The sequence below is a fragment of the Panulirus ornatus genome, chromosome 68 (assembly GCF_036320965.1).
Source record: "Panulirus ornatus isolate Po-2019 chromosome 68, ASM3632096v1, whole genome shotgun sequence".
Classification (NCBI taxonomy): domain Eukaryota; kingdom Metazoa; phylum Arthropoda; class Malacostraca; order Decapoda; family Palinuridae; genus Panulirus; species Panulirus ornatus.
In genome coordinates this window covers 26,848,649-26,868,035 of record NC_092291.1, presented here as the reverse complement: position 1 = coordinate 26,868,035, position 19,387 = coordinate 26,848,649, and the positions used below count along the sequence as shown (strand labels likewise).

At 42.5% G+C, this 19,387-nt stretch overlaps 1 protein-coding gene across 2 annotated transcripts in view; it reads right to left on the bottom strand.

The window, feature by feature from the left end:
• The window catches only part of OstDelta (oligosaccharide transferase delta subunit), a 272,441-nt gene that overhangs the window by 117,079 nt on the left and 135,975 nt on the right, over positions 1–19,387 (bottom strand). For both annotated transcript variants that reach the window (XM_071659381.1, XM_071659382.1), the window contains exon 10: positions 9,807–10,011. In XM_071659381.1, the coding sequence (XP_071515482.1) occupies positions 9,807–10,011 (205 nt within the window). The remainder of the gene's footprint in view (positions 1–9,806; positions 10,012–19,387) is intronic.

Genomic DNA, 19,387 nt, shown 5'->3' with positions numbered 1-19,387 from the left:
TGATAAGAAGTAGTGGTGATGTGAGAAGGAGATGGAGTGAGTATTTTGAAGGTTTGTTGAATGTGTTTGATGATAGAGTGGCAGATATAGGGTGTTTTGGTCGAGGTGGTGTGCAAAGTGAGAGGGTTAGGGAAAATTATTTGGTAAACAGAGAAGAGGTAGTAAAAGCTTTGCGGAACATGAAAGCCGGCAAGGCAGCAGGTTTGGATGGTATTGCAGTGGAATTTATTAAAAAAGGGGGTGACTGTATTGTTGCCTGGTTGGTAAGGTTATTTGATGTATGTATGACTCCAAACCTGCTGCCTTGCCGGCTTTCATCTTCCGCAAAGCTTTTACTACCTCTTCTCTGTTTACCAAATAATTTTCCCTAACCCTCTCACTTTGCACACCACCTCGACCAAAACACCCTATATCTGCCACTCTATCATCAAACACATTCAACAAACCTTCAAAATACTCACTCCATCTCCTTCTCACATCACCACTACTTGTTATCACCTCCCCATTTGCGCCCTTCACTGAAGTTCCCATTTGCTCCCTTGTCTTACGCACTTTATTTACCTCCTTCCAGAACATCTTTTTGTTCTCCCTAAAATTTAATGATACTCTCTCACCCCAACTCTCATTTGCCCTCTTTTTCACCTCTTGCACCTTTCTCTTGACCTCCTGTCTCTTTCTTTTATACATCTCCCACTCAGTTGCATTTTTTCCCTGCAAAAATTGTCCAAATGCCTCTCTCTTCTCTTTCACTAATAATCTTGCTTCTTCATCCCACCACTCACTACCCTTTCTAATCAACCCACCTCCCACTCTTCTCATGCCACAAGCGTCTTTTGCGCAATCCATCACTGATTCCCTAAATACATCCCATTCCTCCCCCACTCCCCTTACTTCCATTGTTCTCACCTTTTTCCATTCTGTACTCAGTCTCTCCTGGTACTTCCTCACACAAGTCTCCTTCCCAAGCTCACTTACTCTCACCACCCTCTTCACCCCAACATTCACTCTTCTTTTCTGAAAACCCATACAAATCTTCACCTTAGCCTCCACAAGATAATGATCAGACATCCCTCCATATATAGCAGAAGAGGGTGTTTTGAAATGGTTTGGGCACATGGAGAGAATGAGTGAGGAAAGATTGACCAAGAGGATATATGTGTCGGAGGTGGAGGGAACGAGGAGAAGTGGGAGACCAAATTGGAGGTGGAAAGATGGAGTGAAAAAGAGTTTGAGTGATCGGGGCCTGAACATGCAGGAGGGTGAAAGGCGGGCAAGGAATAGAGTGATTTGGCTCGATGTGGTATACCGGGGTTGACGTGCTGTCAGTGGATTGAATCATGGCATGTGAAGCGTCTGGGGAAATCCATGGAAAGTTGTGTGGGGCCTGGATGTGGAAAGGGAGCTGTGGTTTCGGGCATTATTGCATGACAGCTAGAGACTGAGTGTGAATGAATGGGGCCTTTGTTGTCTTTTTCTAGCGCTACCTCACACACATGAGGGGTGAGGGGGATGGTAGTCCATGTATGGCGAGGTGGCGATGGGAATGAAAAAAGTCAGACAGTGTGAATTGTGTGCATGGGTATATATGTATGTGTCTGTGTGTGTATATATATATATATATATGTACGTTGAGATGTATAGGTATGTATATTTGCGTGTGTGGATGTGTATGTATATACATGTGTATGGGGGTGGGTTGGGCCATTTCTTTCGTCTGTTTCCTTGCGCTACCTTGCAAACGCGGGAGACAGCGACAAAGCAAAATAAAACATTGTTGGAACCACTATTCCTTCAAACATACCCATTTTTGCTTTCCGAGATAAAGTTCTCGACTTACACACATTCTTCAACGCTCCCAGAATTTTCGCCCCCTCCCCCACCCTATGATCCACTTCCGCTTCCATGGTTCCATCCGCTGCCAGATCCACTCCCAGATATCTAAAACACTTCACTTCCTCCAGTTTTTCTCCATTCAAACTCACCTCCCAATTGAATTGACCCTCAACCCTACTGTACCTAATAACCTTGCTCTTATTCACATTTACTCTTAACTTTCTTCTTTCACACACTTTACCAAACTCAGTCACCAGCTTCTGCAGTTTCTCACATGAATCAGCCACCAGCGCTGTATCATCAGCGAACAACAACTGACTCACTTCCCAAGCTCTCTCATCCCCAACAGACTTCATACTTGCCCCTCTTTCCAAAACTCTTGCATTCACCTCCCTAACAATCCCATCCATAAACAAATTAAACAACCATGGAGACATCACACACCCCTGCCGCAAACCTACATTCACTGAGAACCAATCACTTTCCTCTCTTCCTACACGTACACATGCCTTACATCCTCGATAAAAACTTTTCACTGCTTCTAACAACTTGCCTCCCACACCATATATTCTTAATACCTTCCACAGAGCATCTCTATCAACTCTATCATATGCCTTCTCCAGATCCATAAATGCTACATACAAATCCATTTGCTTTTCTAAGTATTTCTCACATACATTCTTCAAAGCAAACACCTGATCCACACATCCTCTACCACTTCTGAAACCACACTGCTCTTCCCCAATCTGATGCTCTGTACATGCCTTCACCCTCTCAATCATTACCCTCCCATTTAATTTACCAGGAATACTCAACAAACTTATACCTCTGTAATTTGAGCACTCACTCTTATCCCCTTTGCCTTTGTACAATGGCACTATGCACGCATTCCGCCAATCCTCAGGCACCTCACCATGAGTCATACATACATTAAATAACCTTACCAACCAGACAACAATACAGTCACCCCCTTTTTTAATAAATTCCACTGCAATACCATCCAAACCTGCTGCCTTGCCGGCTTTCATCTTCCGCAAAGCTTTTACTACCTCTTCTCTGTTTACCAACTCATTTTCCCTAACCCTCGCACTTTGCACACCACCTCGACCAAAACACCCTATATCTGCCACTCTATCATCAAACACATTCAACAAACCTTCAAAATTCTCACTCCATCTCCTTCTCACATCACCACTACTTGTTATCATCTCCCCATTTGCGCCCTTCACTGAAGTTCCCATTTGCTCCCTTGTCTTACGCACTTTATTTACCTCCTTCCAGAACATCTTTTTATTCTCCCTAAAATTTAATGATACTCTCTCACCCCAACTCTCATTTGCCCTTTTTTTCACCTCTTGCACCTTTCTCTTGACCTCCTGTCTCTTTCTTTTATACGTCTCCCACTCAATTTCATTTTTTCCCTGCAAAAATCGTCGAAATGCCTCTCTCTTCTCTTTCACTAATACTCTTACTTCTTCATCCCACCACTCACTACCCTTTCTAATCAACCCACCTCCCACTCTTCTCATGCCACAAGCATCTTTTGCGCAATCCATCACTGATTCCCTAAATACATCCCATTCCTCCCCCACTCCCCTTACTTCCATTGTTCTCACCTTTTTCCATTCTGTACTCAGTCTCTCCTGGTACTTCCTCACACAAGTCTCCTTCCCAAGCTCACTTACTCTCACCACCCTCTTCACCCCAACATTCACTATTCTTTTCTGAAAATGTCTTGGGAGTAAAGTCAGGGGTTAGTGAGAGGACAAGAGCAAGGGAAGGAGTAGCAATACTCCTGAAACAGGAGTTGTGGAAGTATGTGATAGAATGTAAGAAAGTAAATTCTCGATTAATATGGGTAAAACTGAAACTTGACGGAGAGAGATGGGTGATTATTGGTGCATATGCACCTGGGCATGAGAAGAAAGATCATGAGAGGCAAGTGTTTTGGGAGCAGCTGAATGAGTGTGTTAGTGGTTTTGATGCACGAGACCGGGTTATAGTGTTGGGTGATTTGAATGCAAAGGTGAGTAATGTGGCAGTTGAGGGAATAATTGGTATACATGGGGTGTTCAGTGTTGTAAATGGAAATGGTGAAGAGCTTGTAGATTTATGTGCTGAAAAAGGACTGATGATTGGGAATACCTGGTTTAAAAAGCGAGATATACATAAGTATACTTATGTAAGTAGGAGAGATGGCCAGAGAGCATTATTGGATTACGTGTTAATTGACAGGCGCGCAAAAGAGAGACTTTTGGATGTTAATGTGCTGAGAGGTGCAACTGGAGGGATGTCTGATCATTATCTTGTGGAGGCTAAGGTGAAGATTTGTATGGGTTTTCATATATATATATATATATATATATATATATATATATATATATATATATATATATATATATATATATTATCCCTTGGGATAGGGGAGAAAGAGTACTTCCCATGTATTCCCTGCGTGTCATAGAAGGCGACTAAAAGGGAAGGGAGCGGGGGGCTGGAAATCCTCTCCTCTCATTTTTTTATTTTAATTTTCCAAAAGAAGGAACAGAGAAGGGGGCCAGGTGAGGGTATTCCCTCAAAGGCCCAGTCCTCTGTTCTTAACGCTACCTCGCTATCGCGGGAAATGGCGAATAGTATGAAAAAAAAAAAAAAAAAAATGACTCATGGTGAGGTGCCTGAGGATTGGCGGAATGCGTGCATAGTGCCATTGTACAAAGGCAAAGGGGATAAGAGTGAGTGCTCAAATTACAGAGGTATAAGTTTGTTGAGTATTCCTGGTAAATTATATGGGAGGATATTGATTGAGAGGGTGAAGGCATGTACAGAGCATCAGATTGGGGAAGAGCAGTGTGGTTTCAGAAGTGGTAGAGGATGTGTGGATCAGGTGTTTGCTTTGAAGAATGTATGTGAGAAATACTTAGAAAAGCAAATGGATTTGTATGTAGCATTTATGGATCTGGAGAAGGCATATGATAGAGTTGATAGAGATGCTCTGTGGAAGGTATTAAGAATATATGGTGTGGGAGGCAAGTTGTTAGAAGCAGTGAAAAGTTTTTATCGAGGATGTAAGGCATGTGTACGTGTAGGAAGAGAGGAAAGTGATTGGTTCTCAGTGAATGTAGGTTTGCGGCAGGGGTGTGTGATGTCTCCATGGTTGTTTAATTTGTTTATGGATGGGGTTGTTAGGGAGGTGAATGCAAGAGTTTTGGAAAGAGGGGCAAGTATGAAGTCTGTTGGGGATGAGAGAGCTTGGAGGAAGTGAGTCAGTTGTTGTTCGCTGATGATACAGCGCTGGTGGCTGATTCATGTGAGAAACTGCAGAAGCTGGTGACTGAGTTTGGTAAAGTGTGTGAAAGAAGAAAGTTAAGAGTAAATGTGAACAGAGAGCAAGGTTATTAGGTACAGTAGGGTTGAGGGTCAAGTCAATTGGGAGGTGAGTTTGAATGGAGAAAAACTGGAGGAAGTGAAGTGTTTTAGATATCTGGGAGTGGATCTGGCAGCGGATGGAACCATGGAAGCGGAAGTGGATCATAGGGTGGGGGAGGGGGCGAAAATTCTGGGAGCCTTGAAGAATGTGTGGAAGTCGAGAACATTATCTCGGAAAGCAAAAATGGGTATGTTTGAAGGAATAGTGGTTCCAACAATGTTGTATGGTTGCGAGGCGTAGGCTATGGATAGAGTTGTGCGCAGGAGGATGGATGTGCTGGAAATGAGATGTTTGAGGACAATGTGTGGGGTGAGGTGGTTTGATCGAGTAAGTAACGTAAGGGTAAGAGAGATGTGTGGAAATAAAAAGAGCATGGTTGAGAGAGCAGAAGAGGGTGTTTTGAAATGGTTCGGGCACATGGAGAGAATGAGTGAGGAAAGATTGACCAAGAGAATATATGTGTCGGAGGTGGAGGGAACGAGGAGAAGAGGGAGACCAAATTGGAGGTGGAAAGATGGAGTGAAAAAGATTTTGTGTGATCGGGGCCTGAACATGCAGGAGGGTGAAAGGAGGGCAAGGAACAGAGTGAATTGGAGCGATGTGGTATACCAGGGTTGACGTGCTGTCAGTGGATTGAATCAAGGCATGTGAAGCGTCTGGGGTAAACCATGGAAAGCTGTGTAGGTATGTATATTTGCGTGTGTGGACGTATGTATATACATGTGTATAGGGGTGGGTTGGGCCATTTCTTTCGTCTGCTTCCTTGCGCTACCTCGCAAACGCGGGAGACAGCGACAAAAAAAAAAAAAAAAAAGTAAAAGAAAAGAAAAGGAAAAAATGATTCTGATATTTCTTGTGCATGTCAAGAGAGAGAGACAGGGAGGGGGAATGCACACAGAAACAGATAAGTGGTCATCATTCAAGATGTAAATGGCGAGACTAAAATACAGTAGATATATAGTGCTTTTACATATGAATGTGATTTAAAACTGAGCTTTAGCAGTCACAACCAGGAGAACCCTATGCTCTATAATGGGATTTTACCATGTACTAGAGCAATCAAAATCACAATTACAAAGTTTACAAAGACCTTTCACAACCTGCACTGTATATACATTCAAGCATTCATGTCACTAAGAATGAGTGAAAACAATGATACACTGCACTCTGAAGTGTGGATGGGACCAGTGGGGCACAATCTACAGTCAAATCACATAAGGCATAGTTCCAATATGCACTTAAAAATATTTCCCTATTGGCCGGGTGTGCATGTAAGACCAACATACCAGTGAAATCAATATGAAGGATAAGTAAATTAAGGGAAAGTAGCGTTAACATCTAATCCTGAGTCAAGAAAGATCTAATACAATGCCTGAAGATATTACAGACTGTTCAGTAAAAAAAAAAAAAAAAAAAAAAAAAAAAAAAATGTGGGGCAGCAAAAAAGTAACTACAAAGTGTACCAGACTAAGTAGAAGAAGTATGCAACAGCTTGATCCAGGACCAAGCCACGGAGGACTTAGAAACCATCATAAGGTATCAATTATTCATGATTTATATTCATTTAGCTTTGTCGCTGTCTCCCACGTTAGTGAGGTAGTGCAAGGAAACAGACAAAAGAATGGCCCAACCCACCCACATACACATGTATATACATACATGTCCAATAACAACCCCCTCCCCCCTCATGTGCACGAGGTAGCACCAGTCTCTAGCTGTCATGTAATAATGCACTGAAACCACAGCTCCCTTTCCACATCCAGGCCCCACAGAACTTTCCATGGTTTACCCCAGATGCTTCCCATGCCCTGGTTCAATCCATTGACAGCACGTCGATACCGGTATACCACATCATTCCAATCACTGTATTCCTTGCACGCCTTTCACCCTCCTGCATGTGAAGGCCACAATCACTCAAAATTTTTTTTCACTCCATCTTTCCACCTCCAATTTGGTCTCCCACCTCTCCTCGTTCCCTCCACCACTGACACATATATCCTCTTGGTCAATCTTTCCTCATTCATTCTCTCCATGTGACCAAACCATTTCAAAACACCCTCTTCTGCTCTCTCAACCACACTCTTTTTATTCCACACATCTCTCTTACCATATTATTATTTACTCGATCAAACCATCTCACACCACATACTGTCCTCAAACATCTCATTTCCAGCACATCCACCCTGCTCAGCACAACTCTATCTATAGCGCATGCCTTGCAACCATATAACACTGTTGGAACCACTATTCCTTCAAACATACCCATTTTTGCTTTCCGAGATAATGTTCTCGACTTCCACACATTCTTCAAGGCTCCCAGAACTTTCGCCCCCTCCCCCACCCTATGATTCACTTCCACTTCCATGGTTCCATCCACTGCCAAATCCACTCCCAGATATCTAAAACACTTCACTTCCTCCAGTTTTTCTCCATTCAAACTTACCTACCAATTGACTTGTCCCTCAACCCTACTGTACCTAATAACCTTGTTCTTAGTCACATTTACTCTCAGCTTTCTTCTTTCAGACACTTTACCAAACTCAGTCACCAGCTTCTGCAGTTTCTCACATGAATCAGCCACCAGCACTGTATCATCAGCGAACAACAACTGACTCACTTCTCAAGCTCTCTCATCCACAACAGACGGCATACTCGCCCCTCTTTCCAAAACTCTTGCATTCACCTCCCTAAAAACCCCATCCATAAACAAATTAAACAACCATGAAGACATCACACACCCCTGCCGCAAACCTACATTCACTGAGAACCAATCACTTTCTTCTCTTCCTACACGTACACATGCCTTACATCCTTGATAAAAACTTTTTGCTGCTTCTAACAACTTACCTCCCACACCATATATTCTTAATACCTTCCTTGTAGATTTATGTGCTAAAAAAGGACTGGTGATTGGGAATCCCTGGTTTAAAAACAGAGATATAAATAAGTATACGTATGTAAGTAGGAGAGATGGCCAGATAGCGTTACTGAATTACGTGTTAATTGATAGGTGCACGAAAGAGAGACTTTTGGATGTTAATGTGCTGAGAGGTGCAACTGGAGGGATGTCTGATCATTATCTTGTGGAGGCGAAGGTGAAGATTTGTAGAGGTTTTCAGAAAAGAAGAGAGAATGCTGGGGTGAAGAGATTGGTGAGAGTAAGTGAGCTTAGGAAGGAGACTTGTGTGAGGAAGTACCAGGAGAGACTGAGTACAGAATGGAAAAAGGTGAGAATAAAGGACGTAAGGGGAGTTGGGGAGGAGTGGGATGTATTTAGGGAAGCAGTGGTGGCTTGCGCAAAAGATGCTTGTGGCATGAGAAGCGTGGGAGGTGGGCAGATTAGAAAGGGTAGTGAGTGGTGGGATGAAGAAGTAAGATTATTAGTGAAAGAGAAGAGAGAGGCATTTAGACGTTTTTTGCAGGAAAATAATGCAAATGAGTGGGAGATGTATAAAAGAAAGAGGCAGGAGGTCAAGAGAAAGGTGCAAGAGGTGAAAAAGAGGGCAAATGAGAGTTGGGGTGAGAGTATCATTAAATTTTAGGGAGAATAAAAAGATGTTCTGGAAGGAGGTAAATAAAGTGCGTAAGACAAGGGAATCAATGGGAACTTCAGAAGGGGGCTAATGGGGAGGTGATAACAAGATGTGGCAATGTGAGAAGATGGAGATGGAGTGAGTATTTGAAGGTTTGTTGAACGTGTTTGATGATAGAATGGCAGATATAGGGTGTTTTGGTTGAGGTGGTGTGCAATGTGAGAGGGTTAGGGAAAATGATTTGGTAAACAGAGAAGAGGTAGTAAAAGCTCTGCGGGAAGATGAAAGCCAGCAAGGCAGAGGGTTTGGATGGTACTGCAGTAGAATTTATTAAAAAAGGGGGTGACTGTATTGTTGACTGGTTGGTAAGGTTATTTAATGTATGTATGACTCATCTAAATTACACAGGTATAATTTTGTTGAGTATTCCTGGGAAATTATATGGGAGGGTATTGATTGAGAGGGTGAAGGCATGTACAGGGAATCAGATTGGGGAAGAGCAGTGTGGTTTCAGAAGTGGTAGAGGATGTGTGAATCAGGTGTTTGCTTTGAAGAATGTATGCGAGAAATACTTAGAAAAGCAAATGGATTTGTATGTAGCATTTATGGATCTGGAGAAGGCATATGATAGAGTTGATAGAGATGCTCTGTGGTAGGTATTAAGAATATAAGGTGTCAATAATGTAAAGTATATGGGCACAGTAAACCTGCAATAAGTATCTAAAATTTCCATTTTAGATTGGATTAACATAAAATCTGCCTCAGTCCCAATCAATTCAGAGACACTGAATATCAGGAACTGATCCGATCTACATGAATGAGGTGAGCAGTGTAACTGAGTAAAAATAAAAGCTTTCATAAAGAGCAGCTTAGTTTCTGGGTTGCAAATTTTTCTTCATTTTGGTACTCTTTTTTGAATCAAGTCACTGATTATACCTAAGTGGAAACATTAATCTGGGAACTGGTCTTGCTTTGAGTCAAGAAGAAACACAATAAACTTAATGTAAACTTACAATATCAAATTTATAGACATCATTCGAATCTGTTTCTGCAACAAATATGATCTCCCGCTTTGAGTCAATATGAGTAATTTTGACAAATGCTTGATGAACTTCAGTAGGTCGCCCAGATGCTGTGTCTCGAACAACAAATCGCAGCATCACACGCTGATGCTGATCTGCCAGCAGGATGTCCGAGAGGGTGTTTGGATAGGTCACCCTGAAAAAATATCAAAAACCTTAAGTGATCAACGAATAAGAATGAGCAGTTTATAGTGAGCAACAACAAAATACTAAATCTCCAAAAATACCTTTAAATATTTTTCAAGACAGAATATTCACTGAACCAAGTTTTCTATGCCTTAAATTATGCCTTGAAAAGCTGTAAGAGAAAATTTCAAAAAAATCCAATCAAACTCTTTATAATTTCTAATACTGAATTAAGGTTGGATCAATTCAGGTTTCTGTAAAATTCAGTTATGTTTCTTCCCATTTGTGTGTTTTCAGTTCTAAAATGTACAACTTTTGACCCGCACTTGTAGGTGAAACACTATAAAAAAAGCTTAGCTGTTACTCTAAATTACACGGGCTGGGCCTTTTTTTTTTTTTTTTTTTTTGCTTAGTCGTTGTCTCCCGTGTTTGCGAGGTAGCGCAAGGAAACAGACGAAAGAAATGGCCCAACCCACCCCCATACACATGTATATACATACACGTCCACACACGCAAATATACATACCTATACATCTCAATGTACACATATATATACACACACAGACACCTACATATATACACATGCACACAATTCATACTGTCTGCCTTTATTCATTCCCATCGCCACCTCGCCACACATGGAATAACATCCCCCTCCTCCCTCATGTGTGCGAGGTAGCACTAGGAAAAGACAACAAAGGCTACATTCGTTCACACTCAGTCTATAACTGTCATGTAATAATGCCCGAAACCACAGCTCCCTTTCCGCATCCAAGCCCCACAGAACTTTCCATGGTTTACCCCAGACGCTTCACATGCCCTGATTCAATCCATTGACAGCACGTCGACCCCAGTATACAACATCGATCCAATTCACTCTATTCCTTGCCCGCCTTTCACCCTCCTGCATGTTCAGGCCCCGATCACTCAAAATCTTTTTCGCTCCATCTTTCCCCCTCCAATTTGGTCTCCCACTTCTCCTCGTTCCCTCCACCTCCGACTCATATATCCTCTTGGTCAATCTTTCCTCACTCATTCTCTCCATGTGCCCAAACCATTTCAAAACACCCTCTTCTGCTCTCTCAACCCCACACTTTTTATTTCCACACATCTCTTACCCTTACATTACTTACTCGATCAAACCACCTCACACTACATATTGTCCTCAAACATCTCATTTCCAGCACATCCACCCTCCTGCGCACAACTCTATCCATAGCCCATGCCTCGCAACTATACAACATCGTTGGAACCACTATTCCTTCAAACATACCCATTTTTGCTTTCCGAGATAATGTTCTCGACTTCCACATATTCTTCAAAACTCCCAGGATTTTCGCCCCCTCCCCCACCCTATGATTCACTTCCGTTTCCATGGTTCCATCCGCTGCCAGATCCACTCCCAGATATCTAAAACACTTTACTTCCTACAGCTTTTCTCCATTCAAACTTACCTCCCAATTAACTTGACCCTCAACCCTACTGTACCTAATAACCTTACTCTTATTCACATTTACCCTTAACTTTCTTCTTTCACACACTTTACCAAACTCAGTCACCAGCTTCTGCAGTTTCTCACATGAATCAGCCACCAGCACTGTATCATCAGCAAACAACAACTGACTCACTTCCCAAGCTCTCTCATCCCCAACAGACTTCATACTTGCCCCTCTTTCCAAAACATTCACCTCCCTAACAACCCCATCCAAAAACAAATTAAACAACCATGGAGACATCACACACCCCTGCTGCAAACCTACATTCACTGACAACCAATCACTTTCCTCTCTTCCTACACGTACACGTCTTACATCCTCGATAAAAACTTTTCACTGCTTCTAACAACTTGCCTCCCACACCATATATTCTTAGTACCTTCCACACAGCATCTCTATCAACTCTACCATATGCCTTCTCCAAATCCATAAATGCTACATACAAATCCATTTGCTTTTCTAAGTATTTCTCACATACATTCTTCAAAGCAAACACCTGATCCACACATCCTCTACCACTTCTGAAACCACACTGCTCTTCCCCAATCTGATGCTCTGTACATGCCCTCACCCTCTCAATCACTACCCTCCCATATAATCTAACAGGAATACTCAACAAACTTATACCTCTGTAATTTGAGCACTCACTCTTATCCCCTTTGCCTTTGTACAATGGCACTATGCAAGCATTCCTCCAATCCTCAGGCACCTCACCATGAATCATACATACATTAAATAACCTTACCAACCAGTCAACATTACAGTCACCCCCTATTTTAATAGATTCCACTGCAATACCATCCAAACCTGCTGCCTTGCTGGCTTTCATCTTCCACAAAGCTTTTACTACCTCTTCTCTGCTTACCAAATCATTTTCCCTAACCCTCTCAATTTGTACACCACCTCGACCAAAACACCCTATATCTGCCACTCTATCATCAAACACATTCAACAAACCTTCAAAATACTCACTCCATCTCCTCCTCACATCACCACTAATTGTTATCACTTCCCCATTAGCCCCCTTCACTGAAGTTCCCATTTGCTCCCTTGTCTTATGCACTTTCTTTACCTCCTTCCAGAACATCTTTTTATTCTCCCTAAAATTTAATGATACTCTCTCACCCCAGCTCTCATTTGCCCTCTTCTTCACCTCTTGCACCTTTCCCTTGACCTCCTGTCTCTTTCTTTTATACATCTCCCACTCATTTGCATTTTTTTCCCTGCAAAAATTGTCCAAATGCCTCTCTCTTCTCTTTCACTAAAATATCTCAATATACCTGGAGTAGTCCTCTGGGATCTTTTACCCTTGCAGCCCAGGCTGCTAGGGTGATGGGATTAACTTTGTTCCAGTCCCCAAATAATCAGTTTGGAGGGAAAAATCAAATGATCTAAACTGACATAATCACAACCTAAACAGGCACAATTTCCAGAACCAAAGACCCTCCAGTAAAGCAAAGCTCTTGTATAGATGATAATTTTAACATAAGCTTTGATTCTACAAGGGGTAAACTGTATTTCTTACTCTTGTGGCTGCCCTGGTCCCCTAACCCTTCACAGTGCAGCAGTAGTCAAAGTGTAGGACTACAAGACTACTCAGGTTAAATGATTCCAACGACTTGCACAAAGAGGGAGGATATTCATCAAAAAGTTTCTTCCAACATCCCTAACTCTGTGAGAAACATTATTCTTATCATTAACATTATTATACTTGATCATCAATTCCCGTGTCAGCAAGGTAGGGCCTGGAAACAGAGGAAGAATGGCCCATCCACTCATATGCACATTATTATATCATTTCATTATACTTCGTCGCTGTCTCTGGCGTTAGTGAGGTAGGGCAAGGAAACAGACGAAAGAATGGCCCAACCCATCCACATACACATGTATATACATACAATGTCCACAAACACACATATACATAACTATACATTTCAATGTATACATATATATACATTTTTTTTCTTTTCAGACTATTCGCCATTTCCTGCATTAGTGAGGAAGCGCTAAGAACAGAGGACGGATCCTTTGAGGGAATATCCTCACTTGGCCCATTCTCTGTTCCTCTTTTGGAAAATCGAAAGAGGAGAGGGGAAGATTTCCAGCCTCCCGCTCCCTCCCCTTTTAGTCGCCTTCTACGACACGCAGGGAATACGTGGGAAGTATTCTTTCTCCCCTATCCCCAGGGATGATATATATATATATATATATATAATATTTTTTTGCTTTGTCGCTGTCTCCCGCGTTTGCGAGGCAGCGCAAGGAAACAGACGAAAGAAATGGCCCAACCCACCCCCATACACATGTATATACATACGTCCACACACGCAAATATACAAACCTACACAGCTTTCCATGGTTTACCCCAGACGCTTCACATGCCCTGATTCAATCCACTGACAGCACGTCAACCCCGGTATACCACATCGATCCAATTCACTCAATTCCTTGCCCTCCTTTCACCCTCCTGCATGTTCAGGCCCCGATCACTCAAAATCTTTTTCACTCCATCTTTCCACCTCCAATTTGGTCTCCCACTTCTCTCGTTCCCTCCACCTCCGACACATATATCCTCTTGGTCAATCTTTCCTCACTCATTCTCTCCATGTGCCCAAACCATTTCAAAACACCCTCTTCTGCTCTCTCAACCATGCTCTTTTTATTTCCACACATCTCTCTTACCCTTACGTTACTTACTCGATCAAACCACCTCACACCACACATTGTCCTCAAACATCTCATTTCCAGCACATCCATCCTCCTGCGCACAACTCTATCCATAGCCCACGCCTCGCAACCATACAACATTGTTGGAACCACTATTCCTTCAAACATACCCATTTTTGCTTTCCGAGATAATGTTCTTGACTTCCACACATTCTTCAAGGCTCCTAGGATTATCGCCCCCTCCCCCAACCTATGATCCACTTCTGCTTCCATGGTTCCATCCGCTGCCAGATCCACTCCCAGATATCTAAAACACTTAACTTCCTCCAGTTTTTCTCCATTCAAACTTACCTCCCAATTGACTTGACCCTCAACCCTACTGTACCTAATAACCTTGCTCTTACTCACATTTACTCTTAACTTTCTTCTTTCACACACTTTACCAAACTCAGTCACCAGCTTCTGCAGTTTCTCACATGAATCAGCCACCAGCGCTGTATCATCAGCGAACAACAACTGACTCACTTCCCAAGCTCTCTCATCCCCAACAGACTTCATACTTGCCCCTCTTTCCAGGACTCTTGCATTCACCTCCCTAACAACCCCATCCATAAACAAATCAAACAACCATGGAGACATCACACACCCCTGCCGCAATCCTACATTCACTGAGAACCAATCACTTTCCTCTCTTCCTACACGTACACATGCCTTACATCCTCGATAAAAACTTTTCACTGCTTCTAACAACTTGCCTCCCACACCATATATTCTTAATACCTTCCACAGAGCATCTCTATCAACTCTATCATATGCCTTCTCTAGATCCATAAATGCTACATACAAATCCATTTGCTTTTCTAAGTATTTCTCACATACATTCTTCAAAGCAAACACCTGATCCACACATCCTCTACCACTTCTGAAACCACACTGCTCTTCCCCAATCTGATGCTCTGTACATGCCTTCACCCTCTCAATCAATACCCTCCCATATAATTTACCAGGATTACTCAACAAATTTATACCTCTGTAATTTGAGCGCTCAACTCTTATCCCCTTTGCCTTTGTACAATGGCACTATGCATGCATTCTGCCAATCCTCAGGCACCTCACCATGAGTCATACATACATTAAATAACCTTACCAACCAGTCAATAATACAGTCACCTCCTTTTTTAATAAATTCCACTGCAATACCATCCAAACCTGCTGCCTTGCCGGCTTTCATCTTCTGCAAAGCTTTTACTACCTCTTCTCTGTTTACCAAATCATTTTCCCTAACCCTCTCACTTTGCACACCACCTCGACCAAAACACCCTATATCTGCCACTCTATCATCAAAAACATTCAACAAACCTTCAAAATACTCACTCCAACTCCTTCTCACATCACCACTACTTGTTATCGCCTACCCATTTGCGCCCTTCACTGAAGTTCCCATTTGCTCCCTTGTCTTACACACTTTATTTACCTCCTTCCAGAACATCTTTTTATTCTCCCTAAAATTTAATGATACTAGAGGGGACGGGACGGGAGCGGGGGGCCAGAAATCCTCCTCTCCTTGTATTCTTTTTTTTTAACTTTCTAAAATGGGAAACAGAAGAAAGAGTCACGCGGGGAGTGCTCATCCTCCTTGAAGGCTCAGACTGGGGTGTCTAAATGTGTGTGGATGTAACCGAGATGTGAAAAAAGGAGAGACAGGTTGTATGTTTGAGGAAAGGAACCTGGATGTTTTGGCTCTGAGTGAAACGAAGCTCAAGGGTAAAGGGGAAGAGTGGTTTGGGAATGTCTTGGGAGTAAAGTCAGGGGTTAGTGAGAGGACAAGAGCAAGGGAAGGAGTAGCAGTACTCCTGAAACAGGAGTTGTGGGAGTATGTGATAGAATGTAAGAAAGTAAATTCTCGATTAATATGGGTAAAACTGAAAGTTGATGGAGAGAGATGGGTGGTTATTGGTGCATATGCACCTGGGCATGAGAAGAAAGATCATGAGAGGCAAGTGTTTTGGGAGCAGCTGAATGAGTGTGTTAGTGGTTTTGATGTACGAGACCGGGTTATAGTGATGGGTGATTTGAATGCAAAGGTGAGTAATGTGACAGTTGAGGGAATAATTGGTATACATGGGGTGTTCAGTGTTGTAAATGGAAATGGTGAAGAGCTTGTAGATTTATGTGCTGAAAAAGGACTGGTGATTGGGAATTTTTTTTTTTTTTTCCAAACTATTCGCCATTTTCCACATTAGCGAGGTAGCGTTAAGAACAGAGAACTGGGCCATTGAGGGAATATCCTCACCTGGCCCCCTTCTCTGTTCCTTCTTTTGGAAAATTAAAAAAAATTGAGAGGGGAGGATTTCCAGCCCCACGCTCCCTTCCCTTTTAATCGCCTTCTACAACACGCAGGGAATACGTGGGAAGTATTCTTTCTCCACTATCCCCAGGGATAGGGAATACCTGGTTTAAAAAGCGAGATATACATAAGTATACATATGTAAGTAGGAGAGATGGCCAGAGAGCGTTACTGGATTATGTGTTAATTGACAGGCGCGCGAAAGAGAGACTTTTGGATGTTAATGTGCTGAGAGGTGCAACTGGAGGGATGTCTGATCATTATCTTGTGGAGGCTAAGGTGAAGATTTGTATGGGTTTTCAGAAAAGAAGAGTGAATGTTGGGGTGAAGAGGGTGGTGAGAGTAAGTGAGCTTGGGAAGGAGACTTGTGAGAGGAAGTACCAGGAGAGACTGAGTACAGAATAGAAAAAGGTGAGAACAATGGAAGTAAGGGGAGTGGGGGAGGAATGGGATTTATTTAGGGAATCAGTGATGGATTGCGCAAAAGATGCTTGTGGCATGAGAAGAGTGGGAGGTGGGTTGATTAGAAAGGGTAGTGAGTGGTGGGATGAAGAAGTAAGATTATTAGTGAAAGAGAAGAGAGAGGCATTTGGACGATTTTTGCAGGGAAAAAATGCAATTGAGTGGGAGATGTATAAAAGAAAGAGACAGCAGGTCAAGAGAAAGGTGCAAGAGGTGAAAAAGAGGGGAAATGAGAGTTGGGGTGAGAGTATCATTAAATATATATCTATCTATCTATCTATCTATCTATATATATATATATATATATACATATAAATTTTTTTTTTTGCCGCTGTCTCCCGCGTTTGCGAGGTAGCGCAAGGAAACAGACGAAAGAAATGGCCCAACCCACCCCCATACACATGTATAGACATACGTCCACACACGCAAAATATACATACCTACACAGCTTTCCATGGTTTACTCCAGACGCTTCATATGCCCTGATTGAATCCACTGACAGCACGTCATATATATATATATATATATTTATTTTTATTTTATTTATCATACTTTGTCGGTCTCCCGCGTTTGCGAGGTAGCGCAAGGAAACAGACGAAAGAAATGGCCCAACCCCCCCCCATACACATGTATATACATACGTCCACACACACAAATATACATACCTACACAGCTTTCCATGGTTTACCCCAGACGCTTCACATGCCTTGATTCAATCCACTGACAGTACGTCAACCCCGGTATACCACATCGCTCCAATTCACTCTATTCCTTGCCCTCCTTTCACCTTCCTGCATGTTCAGGCCCCGATCACACAAAATCTTTTTCACTCCATCTTTCCACCTCCAATCTGGTCTCCCTCTTCTCCTCGTTCCCTCCACCTCCGACACATATATCCTCTTGGTCAATCTTTCCTCACTCATTCTCTCCATGTGCCCAAACCACTTCAAAACACCCTCTTCTGCTCTCTCAACCACGCCCTTTTTATTTCCACACATCTCTCTTACCCTTACGTTACTTACTCGATCAAACCACCTCACACCACACATTGTCCTCAAACATCTCATTTCCAGCACATCCATCCTCCTGCGCACAACTCTATCCATAGCCCACGCCTCGCAACCATACAACATTGTTGGAACCACTATTCCTTCAAACACACCCATTTTTGCTTTCCGAGATAATGTTCTCGACTTCCACACATTCTTCAAGGCCCCCAGAATTTTCGCCCCCTCCCCCACCCTATGATCCACTTCCGCTTCCATGGTTCCATCCGATGCCAGATCCACTCCCAGGTATCTAAAACACTTCACTTCCTCCAGTTTTTCTCCATTCAAACTCACCTCCATATTGACTTGACCCTCAACCCTACTGTACCTAATAACCTTGTTCTTATTCACATTTTTTTTTTTTTCATACTATTCACCATTTCCCGCATTAGCAAGGCAGCGTTAAGAACAGAGGACTGGGCCTTAGAGGGAATATCCTCACCTGGCCCCCTTCTCTGTTCCTTCTTTTGGAAAGAAAAAAAAAAAAAAAAAAAAAAAAAAAAAAAAAAAAAAGAGGGGAGGATTTCCAACCCCCCTCCCTTCCCTTTTAGTCGCCTTCTACGACACGCAGGGAATACGTGGGAAGTATTCTTTCTCCCCTATCCCCAGGGATAGTATATATATAGTATATATATATATATATATATATATATATATATTTTTTTTTTTTTTTTTTTTATACTTTGTCGCTGTCTCCCGCGTTTGCGAGGTAGCGCAAGGAAACAGACGAAAGAAATGGCCCAACCCTCCCCATACACATGTACATACACACGTCCACACACGCAAATATACATACCTACACAGCTTTCCATGGTTTACCCCGGACGCTTCACATGCCTTGATTCAATCCACTGACAGCACGTCAACCCCTGTATACCACATCGCTCCAACTCACTCTATTCCTTGCCCTCCTTTCACCCTCCTGCATGTTCAGGCCCCGATCACACAAAATCCTTTTCACTCCATCTTTCCACCTCCAATTTGGTCTCCCTCTTCTCCTCGTTCCCTCCACCTCCGACACATATATCCTCTTGGTCAATCTTTCCTCACTCATTCTCTCCATGTGCCCAAACCATTTCAAAACACCCTCTTCTGCTCTCTCAACCACGCTCTTTTTATTTCCACACATCTCTCTTACCCTTACGTTACTTACTCGATCAAACCACCTCACACCACACATTGTCCTCAAACATCTCATTTCCAGCACATCCATCCTCCTGCGCACAACTCTATCCATAGCCCACGCCTCGCAACCATACAACATTGTTGGAACTACTATTCCTTCAAACATACCCATTTTTGCTTTCCGGGATAATGTTCTCGACTTCCACACATACAACATATATATATATATATATATATATA